Below are 19,721 nucleotides of genomic sequence, written 5' to 3' on the forward strand. Positions count from 1 at the left end.
CAATGAGTCAATTGATCAATATCACACATAAAGTAAGTTATATTGCACCACAAAAATTGATCAATCAATCATTCAACCAAATAATAAATAAATCAATCAATACATCAACCGATCGATCGATCGATCAATCAATCAGTTACATGCTCGCTGCTCCCTGTGGTATGATATGACTCTCAAACCTCTCAGGCAGACATTTTAATTGTAACCTTTTTTTATTTACAAAGCCCCTAGGGTCAGGGATGTACTATGGTAAATAAATATTCACTTCAAACATTAAAACACTGATGTGTAAGGTCACTGGTTCATTGTAGGATAAACATTAGTAAATTCTTTCAGTTAGGCCTCAGGCACCCACCCTCTTTTAACTTAATTGGTCAAAATTGAAAATTGTTTCAAACAGCACAATCATCAATTTCAAATTTCAACACGTAGTAGTATGTAAGTGCTATGAATACAAATTAAAGCCAGTATGTTGTGAGGAGAAAATACAGTCTTCTATTGACAGTATAATGTGCACATACATTTACTATAGTGAAATTTTTTTCCATTTCCCAATTTGATGACTTTTTAAAAAAAATATTTCAAACTTTTTTGTCAGTCAAAACCTTTTGAAGTAAATCTCCAAATTTTCATTCGTAACCTCAAAGTTCACCCACTGGCCATGTATATTCATTTATTGCAATAATGATAAACTTTTTTACAAAATTTGCCTTACAGTATGTTGGTTGGTATGATGATGATTGCTATGGTGGGATTGAAGCATGTGCTGAAAAACTGATCCAGTCAGATCCAAACTTTGGTAAGAATCTGTGTGGCATTAAAGTTCGTACATTTCGAGATTGCTGGAAAATAAAGGCTGTGTACTTAAAGTGGCTGGCATATAGATAAGAAATGGGTATCTACTTTGGATTAATAAAACAGCTTACTTCATAAGACATCTGTAGGGCTCTCAACCAATCAAAATGCAAGATTGGTGACAGGTGATGAGACCTAACAAAAGAAATTGTGTGGTTCCAATTACGCTCATTTTAGAATAGTTGGGGTAGGTGGATTTTTTTATTTCATTTTTTTAATACACTTTTTTTCATATGTGAGTGTCTAGTTCAGATAGTTAAGTTTTCCGTTGTTTTCCATATGGTCACTGTGTTATTGGTTTCTTCTCATCAGATGTACAACCATTACAGATTGGAAGAACAGTTTTATATTGTCTTTTTAAGTTGATGTCAGTTTCCGCATCAATTATTTCTTGTGAGACTTCACAATTTTTGCGATTTTATTATTTTTTTCCCGAATACGTAAAAAAAAGTTGAGGTTTGGTGTGAAAAACTAGATGGGGTCAAGTAACCAGAACCAATTGAAAACAGTTTTATTTATTAGGCCTTAAGAGAACCACAGACAATGTCAATGGTAAAACATTTGTAATAAAATTCAATAAAATTAAATTCTTGTTTGAGATCTTTTATATATTTCAAAGAGAATGTAAGTGAGAGGGGATATGTGGTAATGAAACTGTTTCAGTACGAATTCACTTGTACACATTAGTTTAAATTAGTAAATTTCCCTAAGACGTATCAATTATCAAACCAGTTTACAAATGAATTACTTTATGTACAGTCATGTTAAATATTTAACAGTACTGGGTCAAGTGATTGTGAATGGTCTGGACGTTATGGGTACAGGGAGGTCTATCTACAGAGATGCAGAATTTAAAACTAGTATTGATAACATAGTCAAACTGGCTGAATCTGAAAATGTATCATCCAGAGAGAAAGTACATGCAGAAGGCATTAAACTATGGGCATATGGGTAAGTCTTGCTTCAACATTTGAACAGTATTCACTTCTGATCACTCTAAATCAGTTCTTGTAACTTAAGGATACTGTAGTAAATGAGTCTTTACTTTTCAATTACTGAATATCAATAAATGCCAAATTTTACCAATTTCTTACATCTTATGAAAGAAATGTATCAATGCGAGTATTGGATAGCAGTACAAAATAAGAAACTACACAAACAAATATTTCTACAAGTAGGCCAAATTTCAGGATCTGTTGAAAGCATAATGTCTTTCCAGTTCGTTTGTTGGGTTGTTGTAGGTGTGTTTGTTTGTTTGTTTGTTTGGGTTTGTTGTTGTTTTTTGGTAGGTGGGGGGGGGGTCAGTGAGATTGTAAACATGAACTTCTTTATTCACTCTCTCTTGTACCACCCAATGGAAAATAATTAAAAAAATTAAAAAAATCTTTAAATATAAGTGAATATCACTTAAAATGAAAAAGACTTTATTAATGTGAAGTTTAGTTGTCAAAGAAGGAGAAAACCATTCATCAACATGAAAAATTATGAGAAATTTTGTTTTAATTTATGAAATGACAACAAATCCCGTTTGAGAAAATGGAACTCATATAATTTTTATTGTATTCCAGAAATATTAATGTCATCTCATTGAAATTAATTTTTGTCTTGTTCAAAATATGAATATCACTTTTACCAATCTGAATATGTAAAACAATAAATAATTGCACATCTATTGTGGTACTAATACCACATTTCCCATAATGCACAGTTTAGCTGATTTAAAAAAAACTAAAACTGCATAGTAGGAATTTATGTCCCCTGCTGCAAATACTGTTTCTTGAGTCTTTGGAACTTACATATATACATGTTGTGTATTTGCTTTTTCCCACCTTTCCAGAGATATTGATGGTGCACATGATAAATGGGAAGAAATATTAGTGCAGCATCCTACAGATATGTTGGCTTTGAAATTTGCCCATGATTCATACTTCTATATGGGATATTCAGCACAGATACGGGATTCCATTGCAAGGGTGATGCCTCATTGGAAGAAAGACACACCTTTGTATGGGTAAGGATCACCATTGTATTAATGTCTATACATAATATACATTGTATGTTGGTCCAGGACAAAAGAATGATCCTATCCAATCAAACTGTAGGATACATCGTGTCATTCAGCCCTGAGTGGGGTTGATGGATGTGTGAGGGCGCCCTGTCATGGCGTACCTTACAGACTAATCCAATTATTATGGTCCCACAAATTACATAGCACCTTAACCATTGGGCTTCAAATACTGGGATTGAAGCTAATATGTTGACGTGACCCTTACCTAATACTTTTTCTCATTATATATATTTATTTGCCTTTAAGGCCACCGGCCCAAATCGCACTTTTACAAAAGAAATGAGCAAAAGAAATATAATGGTTACAGCATACAGAGAGAAAAGTAAAACACTTTTCTCAATTCTAACTGAGAATAGGTTTGATTTTTCTAAGACATATAAATTTAAAGCAGTGGCTTTTACAATCTTTTTTATGTTATATAGGTATTTACTTGGAATGCATGCCTTTGGCTTGGTTGAAACAAACTTTTATGAACAAGCAGAAAAAGAAGCAAAAATGGTTAGTTGAAATCTAACAACTAGTGTTATCAGTACAAATTAATAATTTGTATACTCAAAAGAATGAAAGATGACCTGCTTGAATTTTTTTAAAAGTGTGGAAAACCTATCATGCATGCTGTCAACTGTGCTAACGATGCAAGAAGATGATTTGAAATGCCACAAAAGGGGTGTTTTGACTTTCATTTTTCACTAGAAAAGTTTTATCAAGGTTTAATTTACTTTCCCCTAAGTATTAAATAAACACCGATGTTGCCACTTTATATTCTACAGGTCTAGATTTGTATAAGAGTGGGCACTTTAGCATTCTTAGAAATTTTGAATACAGTGTTCAAACCCAGAATTAAATTGTCACATACTTATGTTTGACAGGGTCTTGAATTAAACAAGAGAGATGCCTGGTCTACCCATTCTATGGCACATGTACTAGAAATGATGGGACGACAGAAAGATGGGCTGTCATTCATGAGTACAACTAAAGAAGACTGGACAGTAAGTCTATTAAATAACTTATGATTTATTCTGTGAAATAGTTTTCCAAAAATCTTTTGAAAATTTATTTTTTGTAATGGATGTTTTAAATCTTTTGAATAATTCTTCAATTCTAGTGGGTATATCATGTGTTTTTCAAAACCTTTGAAATTTTCTTTGTAACATATGCTTTAATTTTTTTCTTTTTGAATGTAAATTTTCATAGAATTCTGTGTTTTAGAGGGTACATCATGTATTCGTTATTTGGAAGATTTTTTTTTAATCTCGTGTATTGAAGTGGAACAAATGCAAGGCTGATGTCTTTGGGTGAAGATTTAATAGTCTGGATGCCAACATGGTATCACACCATCTCTAACTTGAAATAGAGATGAAGGAAAGCACTAGACTAAAGATTTAATATATTACCAGTGAAAAATGTTGTGATACAATGATTGGAAATTTTAAGTTCTACTCTTTGTGATATATTTGAGTAACATATATGTATTCAACAAAAGTGGTCTTTTCTCCGTCATTTAGTAGTCAAGTGTGTATTAATTGATAATTTGTTCTTGTTAATAGGCATGTGGTATGCTAGCATGCCACAACTTCTGGCACTGGGCCCTCTACCACATCGAAAAGGTAAGACCAGAAAGTGGATTTGTGTGCAAGGTACATAATGATTACAGCAAAGCTTGATTTCTTGTATATCAACAGACAATTTCTTGTTATATTTTGCTGCTATGAAATAAAGAACAGGAAATATACATTACATGCAGTTCTTTTATCTACATGCCACACAGAAGTAAAGTGTTTGAGGGGACTGTGTTTTCTATGAAGACTTGTTTGTGCAGGAGTGAATGAATGTATAACCCCCACCATTGAGTGATTATTAAGCATTATGTATTATTTATAATTTGTGCTTAATTCTTTTCTTCATAAATTGTATCAGGAATGTATAAACAACAACACAAATTGTTGATACCTTCCTGATTGTACCAAATACATCCCCACCCCTACCCTTCTCTCACCCTCATCATACTCCTCATATTTGTCTACACCAGAGGTTGTGATTGCACAGCACTGCACTGTGTTGTTTGAAAGAACTATATATGTATTCATAATTAATACTAGTATTATGAACATTACATTAAGCTGTTTGTCATAGGAAATTCCTTTATGCATTACAGGGAGATTATTCAGCAGCTCTGGATATCTTTGATACTGAAGTAAGTGTTGTCAATAGTAAAACAAATTTCTTATTAAGTATCAAATCTTTTTCTTTTTTTAATATGATTAAATATGTGATGGCGATATTATTATTACGTATTATTGTTAAAGTTCCCTTTTTGTTGGAATCTAGTTTTGTAGAGACAGCATAGGTTTAGTCTTAATCTCTCTGATGTCAGCAGCACAATGATGTTATGCCTTTTGGTCAGGTGATCATGAGCTAACAGTTTAACATCATTACGCTAATGACATCTGAGAGATTCCGATGAAAGTTGCATTAGATGGTCACTTCAGAACTAGATTCCTGAAAAGGTAACTTTACCATTATTATCAAATTGAAGTATCTATGGATCATTTAATTTTTTTTATTAGGGACCTGATGCAGTGATACCAGATGATGCATTAAAAACTTTGTGAGATCGATCTTGAATTCCTTGATTTTTTCTGATCTGGTCATAGTGGGTATCATTTTTTCCATTTTTTGGTCAGGTTCTATAAATATAGGGTTAGTTGGGTCATCCAAATTAATAGTTATGTAGAGTAATATTCATATTGATTTTGAGATATTAAAGATAAATTTGTTTTTCAGATCAGTAAAAGAGCACATTCAGGAGCCCTATTGGATATAGTTGATGCCTGTTCTTTCTTATTCAGAATTGAAATGGAAGGTATTGTAATCAGATGTTATATTATACACTTATTGGCTGGCTATGAGGGCGCTAGTAGACATGTATTACCTTGAGGACTGTCATATAGCAAATATTTCCCAAGGCTGAAAGCCAAGAAAATTGCTACATAACAGCACAAGGAGATGTCTACTAGTGCCCGAATAAGGCAAGGCAATAAGTGTTTTATAATACATCACATTCCCAGGCACATATTCTTTCCAGATTGAAAGAAAATCATATGTAGGACTAGTCTTGTGCTACTGTAATAGTGCCCTAGGAAAAATAGAAAACAATTATTGCCCTCTATATGCAAATTGAGGTCACTATGGGTCACTAGCCGTACCATATGACACAATGTACTTTATATAATGTATTTCTATGAATAATGATATTTTTTTACAGGTGTTGATGTTGGAGGCCGATGGAATGAGGTGTATGACATATGTAAGTCACATATGGGGGATCACATCCTAGCATTTAATGATATTCATATGTTGATGTCTACCCTTGGAACAAAACAAAAAGAAGAAACAGAAAAATTGATGGAATCTATCAAGACGTTTGTCAGGTAAAATCTCTGTATTTTCGGCAGTGTTATAGTCTGAACTTTGTTCTGGTATTTGATGTGTTTTTCCTTCATTTTTGATTGGTACATGTACCCAAAGAACTGTCATATAGAGTAATATTTGTCCCTTCATTAAGAGAAGAGTGTTCTCTAATGAAAACAAATTGTTGTTGGCCAAAGTGCTAAGGTATTGATTTTCATGTGTGTGACCGCCAAGTAAGGAGAGATGGAACACCAAACTTATGTGTGCCACAAGAAATTGTTAAGAATCAGTGGCATGCAACATACAGGGAGATCTATTTCTGATGCCTCTGCTCTGTAAAATATGTGATTCAATAAACAAAACATATAGACTTTTCCCATTACTAATCCAATATTATATATCACCCATAGCGAGCAGTCTGGTTCCCAGCGTAAAATATTCCAGGAAGTGGGTATGTCAATCTGTGAAGCCTTCCAAGCTTACAATGATGGTGACTTTGCTAAAGCAGTTGAGTTGTTTCTGCCAATCCGTTACAAAGTCTGGAGAATAGGAGGCAGCAATGCTCAGGTCAGTTTTTATAAATATAGTGGAAACATATAATATGACAGTCACAAAAATGATTTAGGTATACATGTGATGTAATGCATATATTACAGAATTAATGCATGATTTTTAATACATTTTGAATCACTAGATGATTAAAAAAAAAACTGTCATCACATAGTCATAATGTCAGAACCTTTAGTTCAAACTGTTACTTGTTGACTTATGTGTGTTAGTTAACCTTGTTCAGTATTTGATATTTTATTTTTTTTAAATGTACATTTTTAACATTATAGCAGGTCTAACTCCTCACAATTTATTTGTTTTCTTCTAACCAGAGAGATCTGTTCAATTTATTCCTCATAAATGCTGCACTCAAATCTCCAGAGAAGAAACATCATCAATTAGCAAGGTATGTATGATATCTGATGATTGCTCTTCATGTATAAAGTGGCACAGAGTGTAACTTTGTACTGCGTGGTATTTCTTTGTTTCATGCACAACAGTTGTTCAATTCACACCGTTACATCTCAGCACCCACACTACTGAAACCCAGCAGTTGTAATTTAGGACATAATATTGAAATGATATTATATTATCCCTATCGATAAAACATGTTAAAACATTTGTAGTAACTAGTAGAACTCTAGACTTATTTTTGATATTTTTGGAGCACTAAATGTTTTAAAAAGCCATTCTTGGGTAGCAAACATAATCCATAATCACTCACCTCTCATGCTGTATGGAAACATCTTAATTGAAATTGCATTCCAAGTTAATGCACTTTATACAAAAATATTATCAAAATTTGTCTCAGACTTACAGTGTCTGTCTACATCAAATATATTCTGACTGCGCAGTATTTTGAAACTATAACTTTTGTGTGGATATTTCTTTTTCAGGTCCTTGCTTGTTGAACGGAAAACTCTAAAGGATTCATCTCCAATGACTGACAGGTTGATGGGCAAAGCATTGGCATTGCATGTAGATTAAGGGATGTATCGGTCCAGGAGTGAAATGAACTGACTGCACAGCTGACAATATGGCAGCTACCAATCATTTGCTTTAGGATACCAGCATAGTCTGCAACAACACTACATATCACTTTGAAGTGTCTCATTTTGTCAACAATTGTGCCATCGCCAATCATTTGCATTGCTGTATGTATATTTGTATGGATCGCTTAGAAGTGTCCCTTCACCAACTATGTGGCAAATTTACAATAGCAGCTTTGTTTATAATGGACTCTATTTTGAAGTGTGCATAGATTTCTACATAGATTCATATGTTGACAAATGGTGCAGGTACCAATTAATTGCATGACAATTATATAGAAATCAGTGGTTTCTTTGCTTATCATATATTACATTGAATTGTACACTGGTATATCAAGTATTGATAATGCTTTATATTGGTTTTCATAAGGGGCTACTATTGTCTGTCTGTCTGTCTGTAGGTAGGTAGGTAGGTAGGTATATATGTAGTGTGCATACGCATCTCTTTGGTACCAAAATCTTAATAAAAAAATGTGATTGGATTGACATGAAATTTCTACATAGATTTTAATTGACACCCACTGGAAGTGATTGATGTTTGGTGCAAAGCTGCTGATATGACCTTGACCTGTATAGTTATTGGACGAATAACCATGATATTGGTCATAAAAAATCACCATCATGATTTACTAAATAACTAAAAGTTAATAAATCTTATATTCTTTATTAAGCTTCAATATTTGTGTGTGCACGAGTTCTTTTACTTGTAGTTAAAATTACAGTTGATTGCTTTCTAGTGTTCCATTTGACATTCTATTTGCTATAATCTGACACATTGTGTTTTAACATAGAAATCTTAAAGAGGAGGGCGGTGCCGCAAAACATCAAAGGAACAATTGTTTACATCATAGACCCTGTGGGTGGAGGGTCTATGTTTACATCGAGCGACATGGGTTGGAATCTAACTCGGCCTTCTGGTACAGTTATAAAGTGAGCCACCAACGGCAGTGATCAGTTAAAGAGAGTGTACCACAGCTTAATCATTTATTAGCTGGGTCAATAGAAATATTATTGTAGCTCAAACGTTTTGTATAACGTTTGTCATACATCATGTCAACATATCCTATAAGCTACACAATGACTATTTGTATGTAAATCGTAACATTAAAGGTTTGTAGCATATAATTGCATGTTGCCTCGCAGGATACATGTGGGTTCCCATCCAGGCATAAATGTTTATTTGAAATTGAATAATGTGGATTTCAAAACACCAATAACGGTATAATCTCTAAAAGAAATATGTATATATAATGCATAGCGAGGGGAAAGGGGTAGGATATGAAGGTAACTTGATATGCAACATAAATATATAAAATTACCCACTTTCGTAGTACAATTCTGTTCTTACAACATATAAAAGTACGGAAGAAACACCAAACTAAAAGATTACACCAAAAATACAAGATACGAGAAAAATATCTTCAACAAATCAAGTATTTAAAATGTTCACATGTCCTTTCCTCAAAACCAACTACCTATTACATATAAACTCTAGCATTGTCATAATTACGGGTTAAAGGCCGAGTAATTTCTTGCATCCATCACTAATGAAATCTTCCTTTCCTCTCGATTCCAATATTCAGTGTTATAAAAGATAGTTCGAAAAAATTATGTCACCACTAATTGTGTCATCATCACTTGGCTATCCAAAGGATGAAATATTGTTCTGATCAATGCTGATTATGTCATATTTTTAACCCAAATGATAAGTTTTGTCAGTTTTGTAATTCTGATTATTTGATTTTTTTTCATATACATAAATTATATTTGGTAAACCAAAATACACATGTAAAATAAACAAATACAAACATGTAAACAGTTTAATCCAAGGCGTTATAGTTCGTTTTGTGTCCTAGGTACATGTTTAGGATTTTCTTCTTGGCTTGATGTGGAGATGTATTCCATTCTTTGCCTTTAACACGGCCTGGCTTTCTCTTACAACAAGATGTGTTTCATCCACAGTCAGGATATACTGATGAATTGTCATGGCAACAGAAACTTTTAACTCATTCATGGCAAAGTTCTGTCCGATACAATTCCTATTAATGAAAGCAAATGAAATAGAAAAATAGACGATATATTGAACTGGTGCAAATACGAATTTCAATGTCATCTTATTAGGCCAACATGTATGTTTACAATAACACGACCGACCCCAGTTTAAGTCTCCGATCCTAAACATTATTTTAAACATTTAAAACAAAAAGATAAGAAATTCTTTGTACGCATGTCTTCTTGACATTTTCTTTCCCCAGTGATGCCTGTACATATTTCATCAAATTATAACAGAAGAGGTATTCTGACCGACATTTTGTTTGTTTTGGGGTCGAAGCAATATTTTTCAAAAATAAAAACAGTAAAAAAGACCTACATACCCTATTTTCTGAGGCCATGTTATAGGAAATACACAATTCATTTTTTAGGAGGTCAGTTAAACTACAAATTCTTTATGTCTTGCGCTAATAAGATAGTGCATTATGCAGCCTATGGTGTAAAGCTAGTCATGACTGCATCCTACACACATGCATGTTTCAATCATTTGCCATTGAGAAAAAGTGTCCACAATATGAAACCCAGTTCAAATATACACGTGAGTTAGTCGATATATATGAAGTGTTACAATTACTAGCTTCCACCAGGTATAAAGAGGGTGTCACGACTTAAAAGTTGACAATTTACAATGCATGGTGGGAATTACTAACAGTCAGTTGTTTCATGAATAGACTTAAAGAGTCAGTTTTCTGATCTTGACCCATAGTTGTAAATGGAACTCATTTGAACATTTGATAGAGACGTCCAACCTACCTTGGTCCAGCTGCAAATGGAATGAAGGCATAGGAAGGTCTATCCTTTGAATTTTCCGGTGAAAACCTTTCAGGATCATAGACATCAGGATTAGGCCAGACGTTGGCATTGTGGTGACAGGCAATGATGTGAATAGCGACAGCGAAACCTGTGTAAATGGATAACGACGCATGTAATAAATACGTCACTTTACAACCCAACACAGAGTTCTGAAGTTACACTTTTAACTAAAAGATTATTTACACCCTTTTCGACCCTTTCCATCTTGCTATTCCTAAAACACATAATGGACGATACTTTCTCCCGTTACTACTTTTTAATACTTACCTTTTGGTACTTTCCTTCCATCTGGTAAAACCAGTTGTTTTGTTAGTCTCCTAGATACATAGGGTACAGGGGGATGGAGTCGCAAACTTTCTTTGATACACATGGTGGTGTATGGAATCTTACCCAAATCGTCCCTAATGGTAAAAGTCGAAGACATGTACATATAGTGTGTTGCTCCAGTAAGCTCTTTTTCACAATGGAAGTATTGTATATTTTAAAGTTTTCAACATTCAGTGTCTCTTGGTTGATGCATTGGTACAGAACAAATAAGCACAAATAGGCACAAGAAGGACACAAAAATAATGTGCATGCTCGTCTTTAAGCGAGATTTGGCAAGGTTACCTGGAACACATGAATTTCCTTTTTGGCCTTACCATTCTAATATCTTGTTTTCTTTACTGTCCATCAACTCATCAATCTCTTGTCTACACTTCTGTTGATATTCAGGATGTCTTGCTAAGTTATACAGACACCATGAAATTCCACTCGCTGTGGTGTCATGTCCTTCAAACATAAATGTATCCACTTCATCTCGGATCTCAACATCTGTCAGACCGTTACCATCTTCATCCTGTGTTCAATTTAAGAAGAAACACATATGTTTTGTAATTGCAGCTACGTAGCGTTTCTTTATCAAAAGCTATCAATTCAGATAAATTTTGTTCTTTTGGTCTCGGTTTATGATAAACACTCACGTCGTATAATAAGCTATTGATGACATACGTTGGTTTAATTGTACTCACAAGGTGTTTATGATGACATACGTGATTTTGCAATGAATTTTTGTTTTACTTTAATGTTTACACTCTCTTCAAGTTAATCACAGGGTGATTGGATTTGAAAAAAGGCACTCCTATCACCCGTTTGTGTAATCTAATACATGGAACAACAACACGAGACCTCGATTGCCGGCCAGAGTAGTATTTTTGAATCGGAGATAAAAACGTACCCGTGCTGCCAATAGGATATCGAGAAAGTCACGATAGCCTCTGCTATATCGGCAGTGATTTGTTTCGACCTGGTCGCGTTCGAAATGTTTTTTCCTCTCTTCAATCACTTGACTTGCCTTTTCATGAACCAAATCACACGCCTTTTTAAAATTCTTTCCATCGTAGCTGTTGTAGAATATGAAGTCACTCATATACGGTGGGAATCGCAGTCGTTTCATCATCATGTGTGTCAAAAGGTACACTGCTTCGATGTATGGACTGCGTCTGTAATAGAGGACATCATAACATTTAAAGGTCAATCAACTTATAAGTACAGGCGTCAAATGTCCTTTTCCTACATATGCAGCAATAAATGAAATGTTAAAACCAGAAAAGAAACTTGACAAAATGGCCATAAAGCAATCACTTATGTAACCATGCAGCAAACCAATCAGATAAATACCCTTCTAAAATTGACTAGCCAGGAATTCAGTCAGCCAGCCAGCCGACTGAGAGAGAGAGAGAGAGAGAGAGAGAGAGAGAGAGAGAGAGAGAGAGAGAGAGAGAGAGAGAGAGAGAGAGAGAGAGAGAGAGAGAGAGAGAGAGAGAGAGGGGGGGGGGGGCAAGTCCGTGACTGACATGTCTCTATCAACAATGTAGTTTACGTGTAATAGAGTCTTTGGATGAAAAGAAATAAAGCGTACTGTAGCCAATAGACACTGGTGGAGGGTGTATCAGTACCCATACATCACATATAGCTCCCAGACGTTTTATCTGCATGTACTTGAGCTTGGGCATTTACAAAGTCAATGTCACATTTTTTACATCTATTTATCAAATTTTGTATTTACATCGTCATAATCCTGCAGGTCCTGGATTGGATATGATATTTGTACAGTATTATGGGTTTTTTTATTGATTAGTCCACATAGGACATGTAAATAACTAATAAATGATACTCTACATTGTGCATTCATCCCCGGAGGAGGATCTGAGAATAAAGATGTGCCATACATATGAGTAACTTTTTCACGAAGATCCCTAATCATATGCGAGTTCCTGTTCGGCTGAGAAATCCCTAGAAATGGGAAAGCTGATGTCGGCGGTACTTCCCTGTCTCAAACTGATACGAGTACCCTACCTACCTACCTACCTACCTACCGTGGATCCAAACCCACCCTCTCGACAAAAAACACAAAGTAACACTAAAAACCTACCCGGTAGTTTGACAGTTGCTCTCATAGGTGAAGATGCACTTCAACAAACCATCCAATGTCATCAAACTGACATCTTGGAAAATTTCAACGGATTTGCCGAGATCAAGGTTGGCCCATTTGTCCTGAAACAGAATGACAAAATGATAAAATTATTTTATAAATCAATAATCCAAAATGAATACCACATCTTATACATATGGCCACTATAAGATCATTATGTAAGATTTAATTAACACAAGACGACAAGAATTATAGTATTCGGTATAAGGAGGTTATACACTCATCTCTATGTCTACTTGGTTAAGGATCTCTTCGCTTTAAATCACTATTCGTGAAGACGTAATTGATCAAACTGAGAAAATTGTTTAATGTTAGAATTAAATAATGATAAAAAATATTTAGATATGATATAAACTATTTCAACAACTTTACAAACTATTGCTCTGCTTTAATTCAGTATTCGTGGAGACGTAATCAAACGGGGGGGGGGTTGTTTAATGTTAGAATGTAATAATAATGATAAAAGGCTAATATTATTTAGATGTAAACCATTTCAACAACTTGACAAACTATGCCATTGACTATTCATTCTCGGATTCAGTTATATCAACAATGGTTTGAAAAATAAACGTAAAATGAAAAATAAACATCTTACCAACATCACATGGGTTGATTCTCGAAAGATCTCAACGTAAGGTTTAAGAATATCGAAATGAAATCCAGGAGTCAACAGTCGTCTGTTTCTGAACCACTTCTCTCCTTTGCTTATCAACAAGCCATCACCAAGCCATGGACGTAGCATACCATAGGAGAATTCATTCTTAGGTTCTATACTCCCAACAAAGTAAAGGAACAGCAAAGATAAGTCTTCTCCGTTTAAAGACATATACCCCCCCCCCACCTCACCCCCACCCCCAACACAACATATATTGTGCTGACATGTGGTCCTACAATCTTATCAGAAAGGTTACCAATTATAAAATTAGTGTTAGTAGACAGATTTATCAAATTTAACAACTTTTTAGCCATTCAAATTACCTTAATGGTGAAGTTCAATTGAGTAATTTGCTATTTGACGTTGAATTTGAAGGTCAAGGTCAAAGGTCATGGTATAAAAAGGAAGCCCATATGGACTCTTGAATGGAGCCTGTGTTCATGATGTTCAATTTTTTAGTTGTGAAAGAAGACAAATTTTCGCGATTTGACCTTGAAAATTGTCGTCAAGCTCAAAGGTCAAGGTGTCATTAGAAAGCCTACTGTTTGTAATGTGGAAGTAAACACTTGAGTGGTGTCTGTATATATAAAACTCTGAAATATGAAACGAAATGTGTATTTTCAGGACAAATATGGCCGCCATTTCGTCATAATGTCAAAGGTCACAAAATTGTGACATGCATATGCCCCCTATAGTACTCCTGATGACAGGTTTGGTTGAAAATGGGTCATGGTAGTCAGAGATATGGCTATTCACGACCGATAAAAAAAAACACACACACACACACACCGTACCCGTGCGCGCACGCACGTATGTACGCACGCACGCACGCACGCACGCATGGACATGGGTCATTTCTATAGTCATGTAGGCTGTGCCCATTGAGGGCTAATAACGGACACAAAAGCAACAAACGCACAAACATGACATGCAATCGTATGTACTAAAGTAAGCTGTCAAATACTAACAATTTTGATTTATCATGAATGAGCAGTCACTAGAAATCGATGAAATATTCTCCGATTAATACTCTTTTCATGTTTCTTTTATAAGACACGCTGTATGTAACTGTATGTATATTACCTGTTGTATTGGAAAGTACCCTGATGGAATCAGGGTCGCAGAGGCTGAGTGCACACAAGAAAGGACCAAACCATATTTTGAAGTTGCCATATTTAGTTGCGACTTGACCTTGTGCTATCAATCCATTTTCAGTGCCCATTAACTGGCAAGGAAATAAAAAATTAGAGAGATTTAGCCTGCAGAATAGGACGTCATACTGCATGCATGAGTTCCTCACAATCAAGTTTCTTTGTTTCCATATCATAAAATTTGAATTGTAGTTTAAGAGCATAGTTCAACTTGACCAAAAGGTCATACCAACGATTTAACGATGGGACCGAATACAAGCATGGCACATCATCTTCTTAGCTTTGACTAACTTCATTACTTACATTCTAAAGTTCATAAAATAATTATTTGAAAATAGTAAGGTTGGGAGAGGGCGACCATGAGTCCACTTAATAAGCTGACACTGTTTCAAATAAATATTTATCATTTTATAGGCCTATAAGCTTATAACTTTTATATAATTAGCATTCATTGTGTCGTGAGGAAACGGTAGCAAGAATCGTCAAGCAACTAAATATGGCCGCTTACCGTCCGTGCATGCCCGAAAAACCAATGAGGAGGTGGACAATTGAAGTCTTTGAAAGCACGTTCATTTTGTTTCATTAGCCAGAAGAGTTGACCGAGTTTGAGTATAACAACACCGACCAGAGTTGTTACCACAGCCAACAAGATATTACCGGCGTGGAGAAACCAGTAAACATTGCCTAAAGCTGCTGTCACTGTATTTGTTATTTCGACCATCTTCCTGACTCGTCATGTATGAAGTTTACGTACTGACACTGTGCGAACTTTCTTCGTTCGGGTGATCGTGACCTGGCCAGTTACCGTGCATCTTTGCGCATGCTCAGTTAGGCATACATTATTTAATTCATTATATAATAACATAGTCCCTGTGATTTATCGACATGATTTATAAACCACATAGGTGCTTAAAGTTGTTATATCATATAGATCTACGCGTGTGAAGTTGAAAGACCTTAACATAAAATAACTTGATTAGGTCAGTGGAAACACTTCCACTCAACAAATATCGGTCGATACACGATGGCCCCAAGTTAAACCTGAAGTTTGGTTCACCAGCAATCGAGTGCCATAAACATTATCGCATGCGTTTTGATTTCAGGGGTGACAGCTAACTTCAAATCAAATCGAGTTTTCTGATTGTGTGTGTTTACAGTTGTCATGTGATAAAAACACAATAGTGCAGATTATGACAACTATTTTGAAACTTCACTCAAATACCTGCGACCTCTTACATAAATATGTTGATCCATAATTCATCAAGTGATATATCCTATTGTGGCGGCTGGTACTTTATAAGCATAACGGCCCAGTTTTCGGCGATAAAGTACTGCCATCGTATGCATTCACACAAAGTTTCTTGAAGCCCTCACTGTATGCAGGGATTAGATAATGTGATCTAGAATTGAATTGGTTTTTCCTAATTTTGTGGTGAAGTAAACCTATATTAATTTTGCTATTTTTTTCCTTTCTTTCCAGAGTTATTCGCAATTTGACCAATGAAGATTTAAAGAATTATATCTGGTCTCATCAGTCTGAATAGTCACTGTGTTTGTTGACTGACAGTATTTCCATTAACACAGACCCTTCAAATACTTTACTTCAGTGCAGTGTCTGAAACTAATGTAATGGATAGTGATCACTGGCTAGCTGTAGGGCCAGTGACTCTTGAAAGTTACTGGTTACTTATGGGACCACAATTTCCACATTATTTATATCACATTGCATATTTACCAAACTAACATCATTCTTATTTCAAAGCGAACTAGTAAACGTCTATTACACGAGTGCTGTTAATCATGTAACAACTATTTCCCAAGGTCGAAATCCAAGAGAGAAAGTTGCTACATAAAATACAGGAGTGGTAATTTGACGCCTACTAGTGTCCGAATAAGGCCAGGCAATAAGTGTTTATAATATCACGTGATCGTGTTTTTGCCCACTGGTGGCAAGCAAGAATAAATTTCTCCATCAACTATTTGACATTACATTCAACTAGAGGGCACACTTAATAGGGTGTATTGTACTTTTCAACGGGCAATTATCGACACATAATGACGAATATTACAACTACAGACACAAGTACAAAATTAAAAAACAACCACCAACAAACCAATCATCAGATTTAATCATAATAAACTTATAACCAAGAAACATTAGAATGTCATTTCCGACATAAACAATAGTATAGTTTAGTTTGCCTTTTCCTTCTGCCTTCTGTTAACCTTCCTAATGATGAAATAACACGTCAAATAGGTTATGTATACAACAATGCCAGTTACACAGACAATAAAAGCAAATATATCAATCAGATAGTATTGGAAGACGGTTAGATTGACTGCCTGAGACTGGAGATGTTTGCCACCGTGTTTGATAGCGTATTCAATCCAATAGATCATGGTATCTTTAGGAGACATGGGTTGGTCTTTGTAAATATTTGATAGACGAACAGCATTATCCTTGTACCTGTAATATGAATAACAAGCATTTGAGGTGTATGCAAAGTAACATCATATTGTGGAACCATAGTCTAGACTCTACAAGAATCTATCGTGTATTAGGGTCTAAGGTGAAACTCACAGAATACACCTAGAATGATAGAGTTGAAGCCATGTCATATCATTTGAACTGAAATTCTAAGTCTCGCTTTGTATTAAGATTATATAGATAATAAATAATGGGACGTAAATTTAAAAGTACGATGGTCGACCAACATCATATCTTGCACTCATATCAATTATATGATAATAATGTATACATATTGGGACAGACAAGCCATACATCTAGCATATTGTAGTTGCCTTCTTTGTGAGGTATTCATTTTGAGTATTTTCAATAAAAGGTGACACTGATTACACATACAGTTTGTAAGGGGATTCACTTGGCCTATCAATTGATAAGAGCCAATTATGAGCAAACATTTAAATGCCTAGGATATCCATTACACAATCGCAATTAGGGTCTGACCAATTTTTGATTACTGCTAATTTAAAAGTGAACGAAATTGTAAATGTATCGTGGATATTTGATTACTGTGTTCAATTCGTCTGATGCCATTGTCTTTACATCAAGGGTTAATCCCATTCCTTAAAATAGATCAGTGTTTACACGTTCTTTTTTCTTTTCAGTGTTTGGGTGACATGAAAGGATATTTTCCTTTCATTATAGGTTTATCAAAACTTATAACTACAGTGTTTACTTTATAATAGCACATTAACGTACCGTGGATCTTTGATTACTGTGTTCACTGCGTCATAAAGCTTTTCTGATGTCATTGTCTTTATATCAAGGGTTAATCCCATTCCTTTGTCAGTAATTACTTTAACATTATCAGGCTGGTCATAAAATAATGGTATTCCAACCATGGGTATTGCATACTTAATTGCTTCGTATACGCCATTCAGACCACCATGGTACACAAAGGCTTTCGTCTTGGGATGTCCTACAAACAAATGATATGATAGCTTCTTAAGTATACACTTTCGACATTGAGAATCACAGTAAATATCCCCAATTACCAAAATCAAGCTATACGAAGTTTAAGGTATACATTCTTGTTATATTACTGAAAATCATGACTCATTAATATGCATATTATTTTTACTAATATTTTATTATAATTGATGTAGTAGTTCTTGAAATATTGTGTCCACGAAAGATTCCCACAAACGTATAAACACAGACAGACAGACAGACAGACAGACAGACAGACAGACAGACAGACAGACAGACAGACAAAACTGTAACGTACCTTCACATAGGGATGGTTTAACATAGATAGAGTATTTGAATAATTAACAGGGTTAGACATTATCAGCTAAACAATTTCTGTCATTAATAATCGTGATAAGAAATGTACATTACTAGTATTTGACAATTTGCACATAAAAACTGAAAAGTAGTTTATTCTATTACCTAGTAAGTCATTTTGTGGTATCCATTTCATCAATTTGAATTTTTCAGTGTTCAAATATTCGGGTAGTTTGTCGCCATCATACTTAGCAACTATCTTTTGGGGCAGCTTATTCAGACCCATGGCAAATTTCCTGAACAGTTCTTCATCACCAAGGGCTATATATGACCCTAGGGAAAAGACAACAATGCCGGCATCGCCAGAAGATTGAACGAAATCTTCAAGTTCCTGGAAAAAATAACAGATGTAAACTGAATACCTCCAGTAAAGACAAGGACATGAACTGCTGAGCATCACAAATTACCTTACACGCAAATGTGTTTGAGAAAAGATAACACCTTTTATAAAGCTGTCATAATGAAAATATACCCTGAGATGAATTCGTGTTTCTTATAATGACCCACTCCCATGGCAAAGTAATTTATACTAACAACTAACCGACAGGAGGCCAACAGATCAAATGCCACTGGAAACAGGGGATTATCCGCGACCGACCCAAACTCGGGCAAGGGTATGAATGTAGTATATAATCGTAATTCATTTGCATAATTTGTGATTTTTCGCTAATTAGGCAATATCGTATGTTTGCAAGATTCAAATTTCATCTTTTAATACTTATATAAGTGTTAATTTTATCTGCCGAATATAAACAATAATGATACAAATTTAAAAAATTAAAAAGTGCGCGAATCAAGGAATAAAAGCGCCAATGGCGTTGTACCATAACTGTT

General features: G+C 34.8%; 3 protein-coding genes across 3 annotated transcripts; 1 reads left to right on the top strand and 2 right to left on the bottom strand.

The window, feature by feature from the left end:
* The first annotated feature begins 684 nt into the window (after positions 1 to 684).
* Positions 685 to 8,331, top strand: LOC144444947 (tetratricopeptide repeat protein 38-like). The gene is made up of 12 exons (XM_078134498.1): positions 685 to 799; positions 1,635 to 1,806; positions 2,693 to 2,866; positions 3,346 to 3,421; positions 3,793 to 3,912; positions 4,471 to 4,530; positions 5,079 to 5,117; positions 5,708 to 5,786; positions 6,189 to 6,354; positions 6,745 to 6,901; positions 7,216 to 7,289; positions 7,780 to 8,331. Exons 1-12 carry the CDS (start codon positions 685 to 687, stop codon positions 7,868 to 7,870), a joined length of 1,323 nt encoding a protein of 440 aa, XP_077990624.1. The 3' UTR covers positions 7,871 to 8,331.
* A 1,428-nt stretch (positions 8,332 to 9,759) lies between these two features.
* LOC144444620 (cytochrome P450 4F2-like) lies at positions 9,760 to 15,724 on the bottom strand. The gene is made up of 9 exons (XM_078134108.1): positions 15,585 to 15,724; positions 15,009 to 15,150; positions 13,866 to 14,038; positions 13,211 to 13,332; positions 12,014 to 12,278; positions 11,439 to 11,635; positions 11,065 to 11,198; positions 10,738 to 10,885; positions 9,760 to 9,971 (listed from the first exon to the last, which is right to left on the bottom strand). Exons 1-9 carry the CDS (start codon positions 15,657 to 15,659, stop codon positions 9,797 to 9,799), a joined length of 1,431 nt encoding a protein of 476 aa, XP_077990234.1. The 5' UTR covers positions 15,660 to 15,724; the 3' UTR covers positions 9,760 to 9,796.
* A 1,463-nt stretch (positions 15,725 to 17,187) lies between these two features.
* LOC144444146 (UDP-glucuronosyltransferase 2B15-like) lies at positions 17,188 to 19,125 on the bottom strand. Its single transcript, XM_078133556.1, has 3 exons — positions 18,993 to 19,125; positions 18,300 to 18,519; positions 17,188 to 17,543 (listed from the first exon to the last, which is right to left on the bottom strand). The coding sequence occupies exons 1-3, from the start codon at positions 19,111 to 19,113 to the stop codon at positions 17,270 to 17,272; spliced, it is 615 nt and encodes a 204-aa protein (XP_077989682.1). The 5' UTR covers positions 19,114 to 19,125; the 3' UTR covers positions 17,188 to 17,269.
* Between the last annotated feature and the right edge of the window lie 596 nt (positions 19,126 to 19,721).

The sequence above is a fragment of the Glandiceps talaboti genome, chromosome 13, assembly GCF_964340395.1.
Source record: "Glandiceps talaboti chromosome 13, keGlaTala1.1, whole genome shotgun sequence".
Taxonomy (NCBI): Eukaryota; Metazoa; Hemichordata; class Enteropneusta; family Spengelidae; genus Glandiceps; species Glandiceps talaboti.

Bases quoted from the DNA above. Each gene is read 5' to 3' on its own strand.
- LOC144444947 (XM_078134498.1), top strand. From the start codon at position 685: ATGATAAACTTTTTTACAAAATTTGCCTTACAGTATGTTGGTTGGTAT. The intron at 800-1,634 runs GTAAGAATCTGT...AATATTTAACAG, and splicing joins CCAGTCAGATCCAAACTTTG to TACTGGGTCAAGTGATTGTG. The intron at 5,787-6,188 runs GTATTGTAATCA...ATTTTTTTACAG, and splicing joins ATTCAGAATTGAAATGGAAG to GTGTTGATGTTGGAGGCCGA.
- LOC144444620 (XM_078134108.1), bottom strand. From the start codon at position 15,659: ATGAAACAAAATGAACGTGCTTTCAAAGACTTCAATTGTCCACCTCCT. The intron at 14,039-15,008 runs GTAATATACATA...TTGGGAGTATAG, and splicing joins GGTACTTTCCAATACAACAG to AACCTAAGAATGAATTCTCC. The intron at 12,279-13,210 runs GTAGGTTTTTAG...CCTCTATTACAG, and splicing joins AGCAACTGTCAAACTACCGG to ACGCAGTCCATACATCGAAG.
- LOC144444146 (XM_078133556.1), bottom strand. From the start codon at position 19,113: ATGGGTCTGAATAAGCTGCCCCAAAAGATAGTTGCTAAGTATGATGGC. The intron at 18,520-18,992 runs GTAATAGAATAA...ATTTGTTTGTAG, and splicing joins ACCACAAAATGACTTACTAG to GACATCCCAAGACGAAAGCC. The intron at 17,544-18,299 runs GTACGTTAATGT...TTCATATTACAG, and splicing joins ACAGTAATCAAAGATCCACG to GTACAAGGATAATGCTGTTC.